Source organism: Calidris pugnax, unplaced genomic scaffold (genome assembly GCF_001431845.1).
Source record: "Calidris pugnax isolate Ruff unplaced genomic scaffold, ASM143184v1 scaffold42, whole genome shotgun sequence".
In the NCBI taxonomy this organism is placed as follows: domain Eukaryota; kingdom Metazoa; phylum Chordata; class Aves; order Charadriiformes; family Scolopacidae; genus Calidris; species Calidris pugnax.
The window spans coordinates 15,225,678-15,242,540 of NW_015090920.1; the positions used below are offsets into that span (position 1 = coordinate 15,225,678).

General features: G+C 40.5%; 1 protein-coding gene across 2 annotated transcripts in view; it reads right to left on the reverse strand.

Moving 5' to 3' along the window:
* LOC106892681 (bifunctional heparan sulfate N-deacetylase/N-sulfotransferase 3) overlaps positions 1-16,863 on the reverse strand; it is a 73,393-nt gene that overhangs the window by 37,634 nt on the left and 18,896 nt on the right. For both annotated transcript variants that reach the window (XM_014950054.1, XM_014950058.1), the window contains exon 3: positions 3,857-3,944. In XM_014950054.1, coding sequence (XP_014805540.1) covers positions 3,857-3,944 — 88 coding nt within the window. The remainder of the gene's footprint in view (positions 1-3,856; positions 3,945-16,863) is intronic.

A 16,863-nucleotide genomic window follows, 5' to 3' on the forward strand; every position in this document is an offset into this window, starting at 1 on the left:
TCATGGGAGGGCAATGACAGCCACCCTGCGTGCTCAGGCCTGTGCCCTGCCTCTCTATAAACTACTTGCAGAGATTCAGGGATGGGAAGTGTCAGGGTCTAACGACCTGGCGTATCAGGACATCCCTTCCACCCCCAATCCCAGATACTTATCCTAGTCCCACTGCTCTTGACAAAGTCCTGTCAAAGGCAGTCACATTTAAATTACCCCTTAATGGGCTGCTGTAGAAAGACTGTATGACCCAAAGATTGACAACCTATAGATTAACACATCTATATGCTGTGCCTGCTTCCTGCTTTTCTGATAGTTCCTACTCTCAACACAACTTGACAAATCCTCTCCCTCAGCATTTTGCAATATCTATTCTCCTTCTTACATCTTTAGCCAAACGTGCAGCTCTTATGCTTTCTGCACCCATACAGCTGCACTCTCACTAACCCTGTATGCCTTCTGCTTTTCCTTTTCCCTTCAGCAAACCTTGTCTGACGTACTTTCACTGCTGTGATTTTACTCCTCATTACCTCTGAGGGAACTACAGCAGTCAGTGAAAAATGTGGGCAGACATATGTAATGTGTCAATATCTGTAGGATCATTAGATTTTAGGACTCCACGTGGGTCCATGGGGCCTTGTGTGATGTTCACATGTTATCAAAGAAAGTGACAGTAGTGCTTAAAGGTCACACGATAGCCAGATCAGGGAGAGGAAACTGTATCAAGAAAGGCAGAAAGCTACAGCAAGGGATAGGCTGTGACAGAGACAGGCTCAACTCATTCAGTTGACAGCCAGTAACTGGCCCAACCTGTACTACAAACACACAATACGATTGCCAGATTCTACTCATCCAAAACCAGAAAACCCATGGCACGTTCCCTCCCGAGCACCTGAACTGTGAACTAAGGCAAAATAAATGGTCTGGAAAGTAGATCTGTCTGCTGAGACACTGGCAGGTGACAAACTTGGTCATCAGGACCATTTTGCTAGGCCATTCTAGGCAAAAGAAAGGGGAGGAAGGGATGGGAATGGATGGAGCAAGCTATGTCCTCAATGTGAAAAAATGTTAAGGCATCTCTAGTCTCCCTGTACTGTGCAGGTGACACCTGGATTGCAGGGGTGAAACCTGGACATTTACCAAATCTAGCTGAAATCTGCTGAGCCCAAGTCCCTCCCTGTGGAGGGACTGTGCAGCCCCAGCTGCTTTCCTCTCCAGCTGTTCAGCTCTTATAAAATTAGACTTCTTTCCCTGCCTCTTCTTAATATGACAACTAATACTGACCAAGGTGCACAGCTGAGCACAAGAGGAATGATCATGCCTCTGCTATATAACATTCACAGCATTGAGCAAATTCAAGCTCTGTATAGATATCTTTTGTTTTGAACAAATCCGGTTTTGGTTCCTAGTTGCAGCTAACATGTCACTTCACATCCCTCTTTTCATATTAATATCCCTCAACTATGACATTACCTTGTGTTGTCTTTTGCCTCTCTCTTCCAGTCTTGAAGGCTGTCCTCTTTTGCATGCGTGTCTTTTTCTTTCTGTTTGTCAGTAGAGAACATCCTCTTTCTTCTATATCACATCCCATTTAATACTTTGTCTTTTATTTCTCCCTATTTCTACAGTGGTTTAAGTATTAAATTATTTTAATGGATAATATATATTGCTATATGTCTACAGTAGAGATTAAGCTATCCAAAAGGATAAACCGTGGTAGCTCAATAGATCCCTCAATGAAGTCAATAGAAAAATTCATTTCATTGGTGGAATTTACCACTCAACAGGTTGAAAGGAACTGACTTCAGCAAGGCTTTTGACACTGTCTCCCATAACATCCTCATTGGGAAACTGAGGCAGTATGGGCTGGATGAGGGGACAGTGAGGTGGATTGAGAACTGGCTGTGTGACAGGACCCAAAGGGTAATTATTAATGGAGCAGGTTCAAGTTGGAAGCCTGTAACCAGTGGAGTCCCCCAGGGGTCAATACTTGGACCCGTGCTGTTTAATATATTCATCAGTGACCTGGACGAGGGGACAGAGTGTATCCTCAGCAAGTTTGCTGATGATACCAAACTGGGAGGAGTGGCTGACACCCCGGAGGGCTGTGCTGCCATCCAGCGAGACTTGGACAGGCTGGAGGGCTGGGCAAAGAAGAACCTCATGAGGTTCAACAGGGAAAAGTGTAGGGTCCTGCACCTGGGGAAGAAGAATGTCAGGCACCAATACAGGTTAGGGGTGGACCCGCTAGAGGCAACTACTGAAGAGAAAGATCTAGGGGTCCTGGTGGACAGTAAAATGACAATGAGTAAACAGTGTGCTCTTGCGGCCAGGAAGGCCAATGGTATCTTGGGTTGTATAGGGAAGAGTGTAGCCAGCAGGTCAAGGGAAGTCATTCTCCCCCTCTACTCTGCACTGGTGAGGCCACAACTGGAGTACTGTGTCCAGTTCTGGGCTCCCCAGTTCAAGAGGGACAGGGAACTACTAGAAAGAGTCCAGCGTAGGGCTACAAAGATGATTCAAGGATTGGAGCATCTCCCTTATGAGGAGAGACTGAGAGAGCTGGGACTCTTTAGTCTGGAGAAGAGAAGGCTGAGGGGAGACCTTATCAACGCCTACAAGTATCTCAAGGGAGGGTTGAAGGAGGAGGGAGCCAGACTCTTTTCAGTGGTTCCCACCGAGAGGACGAGGGGCAACGGGCACAAGTTGGAACATAAGAGGTTCCACTCAAATATGAGGAGAAACTTCTTCACGGTGAGGGTGACGGAACCCTGGAACAGGCTGCCCAGGGAGGTTGTGGAGTCCCCTTCTTTGGAGATTTTCAAAACCCGCCTGGATGCAGTCCTGAGTAACATGCTCTAGCTCTAGGCAATCCTGCTTCAGCAGGGGAGTTGGACTAGATGATCTCTATGGTCCCTTCCAACTCTAGAAATTCAGTGAAATTCAGTGAAAAGGGAAAGACGAATTCAGACTGTTCTGCGCCACTACCTAATGCAGGCACTGCAACTTACTAGAATTAAAGGTGCCTCATTCTGAGATGCTCCAGCCCACCTAAAATCACTACCTAAATTCTCTGTGTGCTCAGGAAACCAATGTCGAGAAAAATCCAGTTCACCTATTCTATGTGGGTGCCTCCCTCTCTCCACTTCCTGGGAGACGTTCTGTAGTAAGCTTCTGAGCTAGCCCAAATTGAATGAAATTATAAAGAAAAAGTCAGAGATGTTTTTATTCCACTCTCAGGATTGATTTTACTGTTATTCAATGACACATATGCAACATGCATAGCCCCTATAGAAAGCTGTCATCCCAAACTTGGACTGTCTCTTGCAAAGTCTCCTCCTGGCTCTGTGACTGCCATTTCTGCATGTCCCAGCTTGCAGAAGGAGGAACATTTCTCTTATTCAGGAAACTTAATAGCCTGACAGGACACTTTTCTGAAGGGCTTAGTTTTTTCTCTTAGAAGCTACAGCCTGGGTCTCCTTTTTGCATGTCATTGCCCTAGTTATTGGACTATTATGAAAAGAATGAGCACCTCTTCTTTTTTTTCCCCTTTTTTAAAAAAAGAGACATGCTGCCACAAAGAAGTATTTACAGACTCTACCTACATGGCTACTTTCAGACAGACAACAGCTTGAACAAAAGGTTAATATGGTATAATAACTCTAGGAGAAAAAAATTATACAGCAAATCACACAAATGTATCTCCCAACGCAACCTGGAAGAAAGAACAATTTGATTTTTGAGTTATCCAATTACGAAGGAAATCCTTCTCTGGACTCAGATCCTTAGTCTCTATCATTCCTACTTTCCTCATACTACAAAGAACACCATCAAAATGAAAGTGATTTTACTATTTCATTCTTACCTGTGTGATAAAATTTCCCTGAAAATCCCAGGTTGAAAGTAAAATTTGTAATCTGAGCTCTCAAAAGATTCTGAGTGTCAAGCAGGGCCTGAAAAAAAAAACAAAACACCCCACCATATAAACATATCTGTAGAAAATTACACCTGGCAGAGAAATTTAATATAACAATATATTTTTACAGGCATATATCTTTTCAAGTGGATTTGCTATTTAAAAACATCTCTTTTGATATGACAAAAAGTAACATATTTTCATTGCCATTTAAAGATTAAAGACAGCATGCAAACTACATCGTTTTCCTCATAAAGATGACTTGCAATTAAATATTGTTATACTCCCTGGGTAACAAGACAGGAAAACAAAGGCACGCGCCAGAGAAAAGACCTTCCACCTATTACTCAGCAAACCTGGGACACAGCCAGGAATGAAATCCAGATCTCTTGTGCCTCGACCACTGCTCCATTCCCTGGGGTGAACAGTGTCCATTAGAATTATGTTTCTCTAGATGAGGTCAAGTACATACACAGCATTTTAGTCATGTTTCAAAATCACTGGCAATGAAAAAAGAATTCAGAAAGACAGAAAAAGCTGGATGAAGCCTATTCCACACCAAGGAAACTAATCCTAAATTCCTCCAAATTCTGACTCATTTCTTAGATAGATAGATTACTGGCTGTCAGCATACGTGTACTTGCACTAAATTAGTACAAACAAAAAAACAGCATGCAGGAAGAAAGAGGAAAGCTATTATTCATCAGATACAGCTTCAATGTGCTCTTCTTGATTTGTCACTTCCAAGATTTACATATTACTTTCAAGAGTTATCTCCCAAACTCTAAACACTCCGCTGTTGTTAGCTCTTTCATTTTTTCCTGGTGTAACAAAGACACCTAGCTTTCCAATGCAAAATAGAACTTTGCAAAGAAAGAATAAAATGGAAGAGCAAAAAGCCTCTTCTAAAAGGAGACGTGGATTAACATTCCTCCAGACAACCTGCCTTCAACTGAGCACTTGGTAGCTGGTAATTGAGGAACACACTGGACTCTTCGGAGATATGTGACACCTTACACTGCACATCATAAGTGTAGAGCCAGCTACTGCACACACACCCACCTGGAGACAGGCACTCACACACTACCTTTAAAAGAAAGGAAAATATTTATACGTCAAAGGTCATCAAAGAGTTTTCCATGTAAATATATATTCTAGCAAATTGATGTTAATAAAGTAAATCTAAGCACATTATGAAAGGGGAATGTATTTAAAAGCACAAAAATTAGTAAAATCACGAGAGATTTTCAAAGTTTTAAAGGTCTAGTATCCCACTCTTGAAATTCTTGAAATTTGGTGCTCTGAAAACTGTAAGCCAGTAATTGTAATTACAGTTTCTTCAGACATTTTCATTATACGAGTAATTTGCCCACAATTAGCTTCTTAACTGGAACACAAATGACAACAAAACATTAGCACAGAAGTCGAGCTCAGATTTAGATGTAGGCGTAGCATAGTCAAGCTACAGTTCCTTGAAATAGGACCCATTTTACAGATGGAGGCAATATCCATCTTATCAGAGAAACTTTTGGACATACGAGCTTTTTCTTCAGGTCTTTTCCAGGGCTCATCTATATCGGTCCTACAGAAGTACAAATTCCATGAAGCCTGTTTCCTTACACTATCATACCTACAACGTTACAGTCACAAAATCAGGCGAAGGGTGACAACAGCAGGGGCTCCCCTGTGCACCAACATCACGGAGCCCCAAGACAGCAAGCCCAGCTGGGCTCACATTCCCAGTTAGAGGTGGCCACACACCACAGCTGGTCCATCTCTCCCTGCTCCGTGCTCACCTTTCCCAACACTCCCTTTCTAGAGCTGAGAACGTTCACCTGACCCCACTGAGAGACAACTGCACTGTCCAAAGCGGGAACACAGCCTGTCCTGGCTCCAATTACAACAGAACCAATGTTCTTTCCAATTATTTTACTTGACCAACAGGGCTCAACCTGGTTTTAGTGGCCAGCCTAGCCCAAACCACGACGCAGCCCCTCTCCAGACCTCCCGCTGCAGCAATAGGAGAGGCAGTCATTTGTCCCTGTCCTGAGGGTTGCAAATTTGAGTTCTGCTGACATGACTGACAAAACATGAGTGGTTTCAATTCTGAGTCATCCATAGTACTTGCCTTGTTCATCATTTCAGCGGACCAGAACAGTATGGCTAAGCACATTCATTAAATATATATTAATCACAAAACTAAATCTGTGAAAGAACCCTCACTTTTCTGTCTCCTATTTCTTAAGATCCTCTTAGATTGGGAACTAACTTGCCTCTCCCACTGCCTTCTTCAACAGTGTAGCTCCAGCAACAAGTGTATAGGCAGTTTCAAAGAGCAGTGCTAGTAAAGGAAAGATCATCTTCTTTCACTGGAAAGCCTGAAAAATCCTGCGAACAAGGGACTTGTTCTGTGAACAAGGGACTTTATAAAGGAATGAGTAAAATGAAGCACAGAATAGAGATAATTGAAAACAAGCTCGAGACTTCTGAAGTGGAATATTAAGAGAAAAATCTTGCAACACTGTAACGAGGGCTTTTGCACAGCCTGGGAGTGCAAAGATCACCGAGGAGACTTCTTACTCTAATGAAAGTTAGAAAATCTGCAGAGGATTTATTATGAAAGCCATCCTTGAGCTGCTGGGAACCTATTCAATGAAATAATTTTCTCTTCGCATGGTTAAAAAATGTAGGAGGCAAATGATATGGCTATACACTTCTTATGTTAACAGTACATATTGTCAAATGAAAGAGATCCTGAGTGCAGCCTGACAGCAAGGTGGCACGAATGGGCTGCACAGTTCTTTCCCTCCAAATTAAGTTAAGAACTGAGAGCATTTTTTGAGCTGAAGGTCTTATTCCTGTATCTTTCCAACACATTCTCAGCTTGTCAGCTCCAGTCTAGTCCCAGCAGGATGGAAAAACAGAATGGGAAAAAACAAAAAGCAGTTGGAAATGCCAGAGACACGCGACCTGGAAGGAGATCATTGCCGCACCTCCCTGCCACACTGCAGCTGTAGGGCTGGCAGGGGAGTTGCAAACCCGGGCTTTCAAATTGGAGGAGGGAGAAAGGTAGTAAAAAGCCCAGGACACGTCTATGATAAAGCAACAGAGAGTTTACTTCTTTGCTGGGAATTGATTTTGCTGGTGTAGTTACCACCTTGTCTCAATGGCTGCCTGGTGGCTGCATTTTATTTAGGCCAGCAGCCATGGCAAGACACTCCAAATAACAGTCAAATAACACAAAACTCTAAAAGAAATCTGAAGTTCACCTTCTACAGAACAAACTTTGAAAGGGATGCCGTTGGGGTTTTTTGGGCCACATGACTCTCATTAAAATCAAGAGGAGAGCTTCTGCTCAGGCCCTGCGGTGGTGGTTGAAAATGCATCAGCTAATACCAACAGTGTACCTGCTCGCCTGCTCCGTCTGCAGAGGGAGGGCACAGACCTGCTGTGAACCACTTCGTGTACAGACAAGCTGAGATAACATTTGAGTTGTCATGCCTATGATTATTTTCTGGGTGACTTGACATTTTACTCATCTTTCAGGTTCTAAAAACAAAATGTTAAAACTCATGAAAAATATATAGCAGCAGATGGCAGGGCCTATTACTGTGAGCTTCTATCAGAAAGACAGAAAAAAAGAGAAAAGTAGGGGGAGGAAAAGCCTGAAATTTCATTTCTAAATGCTGTTTTATATGCTGAAGGTAAGCTGGTGATATTTTCTGTATATTTTATGATTGGTTTATGAACAGTCCCTCCGGATATCTGCATGAGATGTTATATAAATACACCAGTACTGAAGATTATATTTTAAAAACTGTTTAGGAAAGCCTTCATATGTTTATAAATAATTATTTAGTACATATGTTATACTTCCACTGGTACTATAAGGAAAATAAATTACTAGCTGCATAATCACTTTCATGTACATAGCTACAAGGGAGTACTTTCTTTTCAACCTTCCCTAAGCTCACATACTAGGTTTAGGAAATCCCTTGTGCCAGAAATCAAATGTGAGAATTCAGCATATGATGGAAGACCCCCTTCTTCACCAACAATCCAAAATAATCTCAGAAAAAAGGCCCTGTTACAATCCAAGGAATAGACAAAAGTTATCCCAACAGCAAAGCAACAGAGTTCTTTCAATCTTGCATCTCAGAAGTTTATAGTACAATGAAAGCAATATAAGAAATCACGTATGTTGTAAATAAAGCCCAATTCTCAGATGATTAATCAGCATCATCCCATTTAAGTTATTTCTATTTCATTTCTGATAAAACATCTCAGCAAATGCAAGCTGCTGTAATAGCCAATGAGATCTCAGCCGAGTGAGAATTTAGGACAAAATAGACTCTAACATCACAAACGGAACAGCAGGAACCATGAGAATTACTCTTTAATTGAAATATTAATGCAATGGAAATGTATGAAAATTCTTTCCTTTGTATAGATAGCCTCTTTCTTTACAACTATGACGTTCAGCTCTTTTCATCACTTTTCATTCAGAAATATCAACTTTATTTACAAAGGAAACAATTCTGTTTTATTTTTCTCATCTTATAGACAGGACAAACAGAAGAACAGACAGATGACACAGGCTGTCAAAAGCTCCTGCTCCAATAAATTACCAGTAAAGCCAAGGATAAAACTTGTCTAACTCAGCTTGCTTCCATTTCCATAGCCAAGAAAGCATCCTGCCTCCTGTCCTCAAATATCTCTTTACATGACTTCACTTTATAGTCTGTCATAGAGAAGTCACAACTGTCCTTATTAAACAGACAGTAGTAATTTCTTCAGCATCAACAAAAATATTCAGACTCAAACATCTTGGCTGATCAAACAAATAAATCAAGAATGCTTTGTTAAACTCTGCTTCACCAAAGAGGAACTATGACTTCTTTCTGTAGTCATACTAACGTATTTATGACTATTTTCCTACTCAAAAGCTGCTCAAGAACCTAGCCACTTGAAAAGTGGAATAGTTCAGAACGCTGTTAATTTTACTTGTAATCACATGGATTTTAACTAAATTGGCAAGCAGACAGACATAGCTTCACAATGCTGCAGCTTTAATATCTTAAACTTCAAATGAGTACATGCTTTCATGTCAGTAACAAAGGCAAGAAAGGTCAGCTCCATAATTTTCCAAAAAGCCTATCTCCTCCCCCTTTTTTTGGGAAGCAGATCTCATCTCTCAACGCTTGCTTTACTATTGCATGTCTAACAATACCATCAAAGGAGCCATTAAATTAGGAATTACTTTGCTTTTGAGGAAAACTTCTGATACCATACTGGCTCTTTAATAAAGGTAAGGACCTTCTGAAAAGGTGAAACAAATTAATAGAAAGTGTAATGTGAAAGCACACAAGTTAAGCATGAAGCCCCTTTATGGGGCCTTTATTCTGCTCTTATGCAGAAGTAGCTTTAATTTTCTGTACCATATTTCCTCTTTAGTTTAATTTCTGCAAGAGAGTAAAGAAACAGAACTAAAGCCATTTTAACTTCTGAGTTCTTAACATAGGGGTTTAATGAGCTGTAACTGATGTGATGTCCTTTTACTTTCTGCTTTTTGTGACATCATTCTGCCTTTCCCGAGCACATCCATGGTCTGAGAAAAGAGTCCTGGAATTGAAGTTGTGCATATACCCGTGCAGCCATCACCTGCCTCCCTCGAACTTTCCTTTCTGTAGAACCTGACCTTTTCTAAAGTTTCTGTTCACATTGCAAATTCACTTGCTTACAAGGGAGTGATTAAAACAAAATAAAAAAAAAAAGGGGTTGGAAAGGAAATGGAAAACAGAATTGAGGAACATAACATATACGTGACTGAAGTTTGCATTTATAATGCATACAAAAATTACAATTTTTAGAGAAACAGAAGAGGAGCCAGGCTAACAAGCTGTGCCCAATATAAGTCCCAAGTTTGTACTGGAACTGCTGATTTTGATGGCAGAAATGGGAGGAGAGGGGACATGCTGGCTTGGGAAGGGAGAGATGAAGGGGAGGGAGCATTGGGGAAATGTTGTAGCAGCAGGGTGGTAGGAGCCCAAAAGCAAGAAGCACTGAGATTGTGATGGCAGGTGCTCAAGAAACTGTGGCAGTGATTGGGGATGGGAAGGCAGCGGGCAAGAATTTGGGGTGTTTGCAGGCAGCAAGAGGCAGCATGGCAAGAAGAAAGAGAAGACAGCCTCAGTGAAGGTCCATCCCAAATGGCTGGGAATCATTATTTTATTAGACAGACTATTTTGCTTCTGAGGAAAAATGTTTCCCTCATGATAAATTATGTATTTTGGAACCTCATTAAAATTCAACGTCTATTCTTCCTAGATTTCCAAGATTAGCATTTTGACACCCATTACCATAAACATTTAATCTCAGCAGGAGAAAGAATAATTGCTTTGGGTATACTGGGTATATCTGAAAAAATATTTTGAATATCCTTCAGACAAAAGGAGAAGAATGCTTACATTTTCTTTGTGCCCTCTCTTAACAGAGCTGACACTACAGAGAGGGCAAGAGAAGAAAATGTAGAAAACCTTCAGCTTTTTCAGCAAAGTATTTAGCTGGCAAAGACCATAAATAACAACAGACCCTAAACTGCGTAGGTGGGGAAAGGAAACTGCTCTATGGTTTGGTGGAAGCGAGGTTTCCAACAGGACACCATCCGTCAAAAATAGAAACCCTGATGAAACAGGGAAGGAAAATCTAAACTGCTGACAATACCTATGTTCAAGTTTATGAAATACCAGATTCCATGTGAGCTGAAGACAACTATTCCTGCTACTTTGTACAACAAAATTAAAACCAGGGGGATGGATAAAACTTTGCTAAGATATAGTAGCTTCAAGAAACAAATTATTCTTTCAATTAAAAACATGAAGTTCTGAAAGTCTACCAGGTCCTTCAAAAGATGTAAAAGGTCACAAGTACCACATGCCAGTGAGATGCCTTTTTACAAAAGGGCATGTAACATGGCAGAATTTGAAACAGAAAATGCCTGTAAAAATTCCTTTGAGAGGAAACAAAATACCTGGTTTCAGTTACTTAAAAATTATTGTCATTTTCTGATAGCTAGATTCTATCTGCAGCAACGGTGTTTTTAATTTATCAAACATGGATGCCTTGGAGACTGACTTTAATGTGCAGGACAGGCAAAGCTCCCATTGAATGATTGGGACTGTTTGCCAGATCCATTTGTCTGAGTATCTTAGCTGACTTCCTATAATATTAAGGCCCATACTCAGCAATTGAAAACTCAGTGTGAGTCTTCCCAGTAAATTCAAGAAGCACCATTAACTGGGTAACCCAGCTTCTCTTCAAAGTGTCAATAAGTGAGATACCAGGCTGGAGCCCAGCTACTTCCATCTTGGTTTTTCAGTGTCCAACGTAAGACACACCGGACCCAATTTTCAAAAAATCCAGGCACCACAACTTTATGTGTCCAGATTCTGTCACTAGGTATCTGAATTTGAGGTCCACTAAAGGATACTAAAAATATAAGCAACCACTTTGGAAAGCGTCTCAAATTATTTCAATCAAAAATTTTTTTTCATCAGAACTCACTGTTTTAATATTACTGGGTCTTCCTTTGGAGGTTTTTTTATATCACATACAATAATGATCTTGATGATGTCCATCCAATTATGTATTTTCAATTATGCTCTTTCATCTTGGTAAATAATTTGTACAACCAAGCAATTTAAGAACTACTTCTAACTTCCTTCACTAGCTTCTCACTTCTTGCAGGTTGAGATAGCAGCTAATGAGAATAAGCTAATTATGGCAAGGTAAGTTGAAGGTTTTAAATACTTGATGCCAATATCACTTAATAAAGTAAAGTAATTAGCATGCTGTTTTCAGGACTCTATAAGAACTTGTGTATTATTAGCTCTTAATTAAACTGTACTTTGATGAAAGAGGTTAATGCCACTAAACAGCTAAATGACCTTGTTATTCTGCAGTTAACAGAAAAAAAATCCTGCATTTCTTTTAATTAAAGGTCAAAAAAACACCAGGTCAATTGAAATAGAACTTATAATCACCCGAACTGCTGCATATGATATTTTTCCCTGGATTTTGGTCAGACAGGATTCAATAGAAAAAAAATATAAAAACTGCCTAAGACTTTACCTGCTTATGCAACTCCAAGTATGAAGAGGCAAGTTCTCAGAGTATAACAGAACTCAAAATAAAACCAAAGTCACTCTAAAGTGTATTTAAAATCCAGTTTATAATTATCCAGTTAAGTTCTTGCAATCTGGTGATTGCTGATGAGCCAGTACAGTGGGAAACTGAGGTTTGTAAGCCACAAGGCAAGTGTTCAGCTGTACTGCAAAGTCACACACCCCCCCCCACCACCAGCTGCCTCAGCTCTGAGCACGATGGGCCACCTCTCAGGGTGACAAGAGTAGTTCAGATCCTGCTCCAGTTCACCCCAGGCCACTGTGCTGTGCCTGCTTGGTTTGGCTTTTCTCCATTGCGTCCCATCAGCAGTAAGTAAATTGTCAGAGTTGTTCACTGATTCATGCAGACACTTGCGTAGCTACCAGTAAATATTACCAGTATGACTCAAAAATTCAGGTTCAAGCAATAACCTCAGATGCAAAGCATTTATACCCCCTCATTAGACAACTCCACACTTCTACAGCTTCAGGTCTTGTTTGGTAGGATGCACGATATTTCATCAGAGAAGTTAAAACAACGGCATGGCTTTCAGTCTAATGGGGCGTCTATTTTATAGTCATGCAGCTTGGCTAGAAGGGAGGTTATTATCCAAGCTCCTAGGCCCACATTCATCATCAACAGCACGTTTGCTTCTTATTTAATGCTTCCTCAGATGCCAGCTCCAGCTTAAGCTTTCACTGCAGCCAACAGGCACAGCAGGCAGAGTTTGGCTGGAGGACATGGGCTGCTCTCCAAGCAAGGCAGAGCTCCGCTGCACCGGCTGGCCATGAGCTTCCGCTGCAGCAAAGCCTGCAGGCCTTTACCCACCACCACATGCTGCTCAGGGCCCTTCTATCCCGCTGTTGGCAACACGTGGTTCTCTACAGCCATGGAATGCTGAAAATACCTACAAGGTTCAACGTTGGAAGAATTCCTAGGCCTAAACTCTCAGCAGCAGAGACAATGGGGGCCTCACCTGACGGCAGAGGAAGCTGCAGCTGGGTCACTACATCTGCTCCACTACGATGAGTTTGTCAATGGCTACATTAGTCTGTCCAAAATGCCAGGATTTTTAGAGTAGCAATTTAGATTTCAAGTTTACCTTAACACCAATGGCCTGCATATAAACCAAGAAATTTATTCCATAAAATCTAGTTTCCTATAGATTGTTTCCCAAATTGCTATTCCCACAGTGCTGCCTGGTACCTACCCTCTCCCTATCAGGTCTCCAAAGCACCTCGTTCCCTTCCCCCTCTGCCCCACACACCTTGTCTAGATGAAAAAGGGACAGTATGTGCCATCACTAGCTCCAAGACACAGGACACAATTAGCCAGGGACAGGTCAAAGCAAAGGATAAATGCAGAGCTCACGGAAACCTCTGCTCCAGCACAGGCACTACTTTGCATCCATGTCTTACCCCACGCTGAACTCTAGGATGTCAGCAGGAATTTAACAGTCTTTGAGAACTGCCTGTATCTGTCACATCGGAGTGAAACTGGCCAGCACATTCAAACTTCATTAGATTGATCATAGAATCAAGGAATGATTTGGGTTGGAAGGGAACTTCAAAGATCATCTAGTCCAACCCCCTGCTGTGGGCAGGAACATCTTTCACTAGACCATGTTGCTCAAAGCCCCATTCAGCCTGACCTTGAACGCTTCCAGGGATGAGGCACTCACAGCTTCTCTGGGCAACCTCTTCGACTGCCTCACCACCTTCATCATAAAAAATCCCTTATGTCCAAGCTAAGCCTTTCAGTTTAATTGCTGGACTGACAAAGGACAACAGGGACATTAAAAACACCCGATTTCTTTAGGAAATTAAAGTAAAAATGGGGTATCGATGTTGTATATATCAAATTCCAACAGTCTGTGAATATGGCCTTCAAAAAAACCTCCAGTCTTATGTTTTTCTCCAATGTCAGTAACTGTTGGACCTCAATGACTGAGTCCCTGTAAGCCCCAAAGCCTGTGCTTCCTGCTTAGCAGAATTTTAAACTAACAAGATTTCAAAGTTTTGTCTAAATTATCATGAAGATGATCACAGCTCAACAGTGGGTGGCATTTATCTGTTTTTTCCAGAGCACACAAAATTCAAATCATTTAAGTTTTCACAATATTCTTCCAGCATTTAGAAAGTGATCACTCAGTAACAGTGGCTACAATGACAATACAAATCTGTTATGTGATCGCAGGAAAACCCAAGTCCACTGACCAAGATATCAAGATATAACAAGCTGCTTTTTAAGAAGCTTGAAAGAAATATTGGTCACTACAAGCTATGTCTAAAATGTTGGTACCAATCAAAGAGAAACACTTTGGGGTTTGTTCTCTTCTTAGCTTATACTATTCCCTGCCTTGTAAGACTACAGCTTCTAGACAAGCACACTATTTGCACTATTTGTGTTAATGCTTAGTTGTACATACTAGAGGACAGATAAAGTTCAAATAAATGAAAATTCAAACCCTCTAGTTTGTATAAAAACCACAATAGATCTGGTTGCTCTCCATGTTTAGTAAAGCACAGAAGAGTTACCACATCACTGGCACATTCAATAAATGGATTACTCCATGGGCTGGGCAACACACCGACACAATCCATTCACAAATGTTTCTTAGTTGTTGTCGGGTTTTTTCCCAATAGAGCCAAAAAGATTACTGTGTTTCTCTTCATGCTGTATCTAATTAAAAACGTCTGTCTACCTTTGTCCCTATGTTTGGGGTGAGCTGAGGCACACCGAAAGCTCTTTTTCTCTCTATGCTCCACCTTAATTGACAGAAAAAAAAAATAAAAATCTTTGATCAAAAAGATTTTCATTTCTCTTTCTACCTGAAGGTTCCATTTCATAAACAGCTGGGAAGTCAGTCTTCAGCTTGCTCACCAGCTAAGGGTCACAAATATTTCTTTTTTTTCCTTCTCCTTATGAATAGTTCTTGCTGCTGAAGGAAATTCCCCTATTACCTCAGCATCAGTATCAAAGAAATGACAGAAAAAGAGAAAGCAAGCAAGAGAAGCCTGCATAAAATAACAGGCAGCTCTTTCCTCAAGTCATATTTCTTACAGTTACATGTAGTCAACACAGAAAAGATATGATAAGAACTTAACTTCAAGTTAATAAAAATTTGAACAGTTTTATTGAGTCCCACGTAGTACCTAGTCTAATGGATATAATTCAGCAGAAAAAAAACAACCCAGGCCTTTAGTGAAAAATAGGACATTAATAAAGAAACACGTGTGGATGATTTTGTTAGAAGTGTTAATACATACGTTTCCTGTTTTTGCACGAGTGTTTGCGTTTCTAGACGACAACATCTACATAGATAAATATCCCAGCTGGCCAAATCTTACACTTGCAGACTCAGACCGAGACACAGGAATCCAAACTGAGCTCTGCATTTGATTATACTATAAGAGATTGAGAATACATCTCAGTACAAATTCCCTGCCAATATTATATTCCTTCCAACAGCATATTTCATACTCCTTTGCTAAATCTAATTTTTAAAGACTTACATAATCCTTTTACTTCCTTTTGGATAGTAGCCTCTATTCTGCCACTTTTATTGGCTATTCAGCCTACACTTAAATATCTCTGTGCCTTACATTAGATATTTTTATCCATCCTCACTGTTTATGCCCTGCAGACATCTGCAGCCTATTGCTTTCTGCTTTGGTTATCATTACTTACCGAATTCTTTAACCTTTATTTTTTCATTTTTTGCTCAGACATTTCCTGGCTATTCTGGTGTCTCTAAGCACTCTCTAAATATTTCTGATTAAGTGGTGCAGAACTGTGCACAATATTCTAGAAACCTTCTCAGTCAGTCCAAAGTACTTTCATGATGTAAAATTATATTTTTCATAGTCAGCTTAAATATCAAACCAGCTTACTTTACAAACTCAGGTATATTTCAATATTCATCTTGTTTTCAGGATATTTACAGGATCACCATTTTCAACATTTCTATTACCTTTAACAAACGCAGTGAGAAAGGAAAAGGGATAAGAGAAACATTGTGCACCATTAAAAAAAACACCTTTATATAAATGCAAAATTATTTTTCAGCCTCTTTTCTAGTTCCGTTAGAGTTCTATCAAAGGCAATTTTAAGTTATCTTGAGTCCAAGTTCGCTTTAAAATGGGAGCAGAGACTCTTGGGTTATTCCCACGAGTACTAACACTGAAAGGGCAAGTGAACGGGAGCTCAATGTAGAGCCGTGGGGCTTATTAGCTCCACAAAAATGCAAGTGGTGTTCCCAGCCCTAACCTGTTAGCTCTGTACAGCACCACTGGGCCTTTGTTGCATGAATTTACTGACTTAGGTTAGAATAGATCCGTGGAGCCTTACCCTGCACGGCCACTGACTTCTCATTTGTCCTCTCCACTAGTTGTATTTTCAAATGTCTTGTAGTATCATTTTGCAATATAAAATGGTATTTATGATTTATTCCAGGTATTTTAAGGAGCAGTACTAACTCAATCTCCAGGACTGTAAAGTATCAGAAGGAATCTCCTATACATTAAATATTTTTTAAAATTGGCTATAAGGTTTTTATGCTCTGTCAGACACAATTTTTAAAGAGAGAGTAACACTTCTACTTTGTACAAGTCTTGAAGTTTACACAGAAAAAGAAACTGGAATTGGAAACAGATAGGGGGCATTGTTATTCCATGTGGGATTAGATATACATTGGCAACCAAATGCTCCTCTTTTACTTTGTTTTGTAGTTGCATTGACTTCTTCCAGAATGCACAGCTAAGAAGAAAGGACACAGCAGCTGTACTGTAAAA